Raw genomic sequence first — 2,018 nt, forward strand, 5'->3', positions numbered from 1 at the left:
ATTTCCGACAGAGATCCTCTTTTTACAGCCAAGTTTTGGGGGAGTTTTCAAAAATCAATTGGAACAGGATTGAATATGAGTACTTCTTACCACCCTCAGAGTGATGGTCAGTCCGAGCGAACGATTAAAATTTTAGAGGATATGTTACGAGCATGTGCGATCGACTTCAAAGGTAATTGGCGTGATCACTTATCCCTTATCGAGTTCGCATACAACAACAATTATCATTCCAGGATCGGTATGGCACCTTATGAGGCGTTGTATGGAAGACCATGTCGTACACCGTTGTATTAGGCTGAGGTTAGTGAAAGAAGTGTCATAGGACCTCATATGGTTCAAGAGACGACAGAGAAGATAAGGATTATCCAAGACCGTTTGAGAACGACACAAAGTCGACAGAAGAGTTATGCAGATGTAAGAAGAAGACCATTGGAATTCCAGGTTGGGGAGAATGTGTTTCTAAGAGTTAGTCCTACACCGGGTATTATTGGGACACACTATATTGGGTCATTTGAAATTCTTCAACGAATTGGAGAAGTAGCATATCGACTAGCTCTACCAACAAAATTTGCAGCCATACACAATGTGTTTCATGTATCCATGCTTCGTAATTACAATGTTGATCCGTCCCACATCATCGAATGGAGAGACTTGCAACTGAACGAAAATGTTTCTTATGAAGAAAAACTGTTGCGCATAGTCGAATCAAAGGAACAAGTTCTTCGGAGGAAAACCATCAAAACTGTAAAGGTGCTCTGGCAACATCATGGTTCTGAAGAGGCAACTTGGGAGCTGGAGTCTGAGATACGAGACAAATATCCGGAATTACTGAGAGGTAATTCTTAAACTGAGCTACGCCTCGAATTTCCGGAGAAATTATTTTTTTAGAGGTTAATAGTATAATACCTGGTATTTTTGAACCCGGGCTTAAAGCCCGTTTCAACTCATAAGAGTTGGCATAGTGATTTGTATATATGTGGATGTACAAATCCTAGTTCATTTATTATAATTTTGTGATGGTTTTTGGGGTGCATATAGCTTAAATTAGTGGGTGGCTAAAAGAAATGGTTAACACATGGAATGATGGGGTCACTACCTAGTAGAGCACATGATTTTTATGGTTAGTAATACGTGTGGGAAAAAGAATGAGTCTTTCTCTCTTTTTGCATCTACTTTTAGGGTTATTGATATTATATATTGTTTTGTCATTTTCCCAAAACCCTAGAAAATAAAAAGAGACCATCTCTTTCTTCCTCTTTTCATCTCTGCTACTTTACAAAAACAAAAAAAAAAGAATCTATTTTGTTACTTTATCTGCCTGGAATACTGCTTGCTTGGATTGCTAGGATATCAGAATTTTTACTTGGATTGCGTAAGAGGTAGGAGTTTCTCGTAATACTAAAAACTAAACTTTTTCTCATGATTTAATTTGCTGATTTGCTTTGTATAATATTTTTAAATAATATTTATTTTTATCTCGTACATAGATGTCAGACGTCCATTACTTTTCTGTAAGCCTCGTTTATAAACAAAATTCACTGTTGTGTTCTGAACCTGGTCAGTGTGTTTGATGTTTAAACTTTGAATAATGACAACCGTTTGTCCACTGGTTCATGGAGGAAAAACATTTTGAAAAAAAGGAGGATCATCTATACACTATGTCTGTCTCTACCTACTACGCCTATTTTTCCTTTCCATCCGTCAGCCAAAATGGTAAGATCCAAGATATAATAGAACAAAATCCATAGCCTTTGTTTTGTCAGTATGTTTTAAAAAAAAAAAACACTTAAAATTCCACTTACCTGTATGTACTTATGAATTTTGTCTTCTAGCCCTGTTTCCAACAAAATTAATCCAACTACTTTGACTTCTTTGATGTTCTCTGATTTGTGGCATTTGAATAAGTATTTTTTTTAAATTCTAAAAAGGAACCAAAGTAATAATTGGATCAAGTCTTTATTTGTTCAACTCATGTGATACTACTGTGTACTGTTTCCACTAGCAGGTACAATAACTTG

General features: G+C 36.1%; 1 protein-coding gene across 1 annotated transcript; it reads left to right on the top strand.

Moving 5' to 3' along the window:
- The first annotated feature begins 330 nt into the window (after positions 1-330).
- Positions 331-846, top strand: LOC113324324. The gene has a single exon (XM_026572640.1). The coding sequence runs from the start codon at positions 331-333 to the stop codon at positions 844-846; it is 516 nt and encodes a 171-aa protein (XP_026428425.1).
- The last annotated feature ends 1,172 nt before the right edge of the window (positions 847-2,018 follow it).

This window comes from Papaver somniferum, chromosome 11, assembly GCF_003573695.1.
Source record: "Papaver somniferum cultivar HN1 chromosome 11, ASM357369v1, whole genome shotgun sequence".
Lineage (NCBI taxonomy): Eukaryota > Viridiplantae > Streptophyta > Magnoliopsida > Ranunculales > Papaveraceae > Papaver > Papaver somniferum.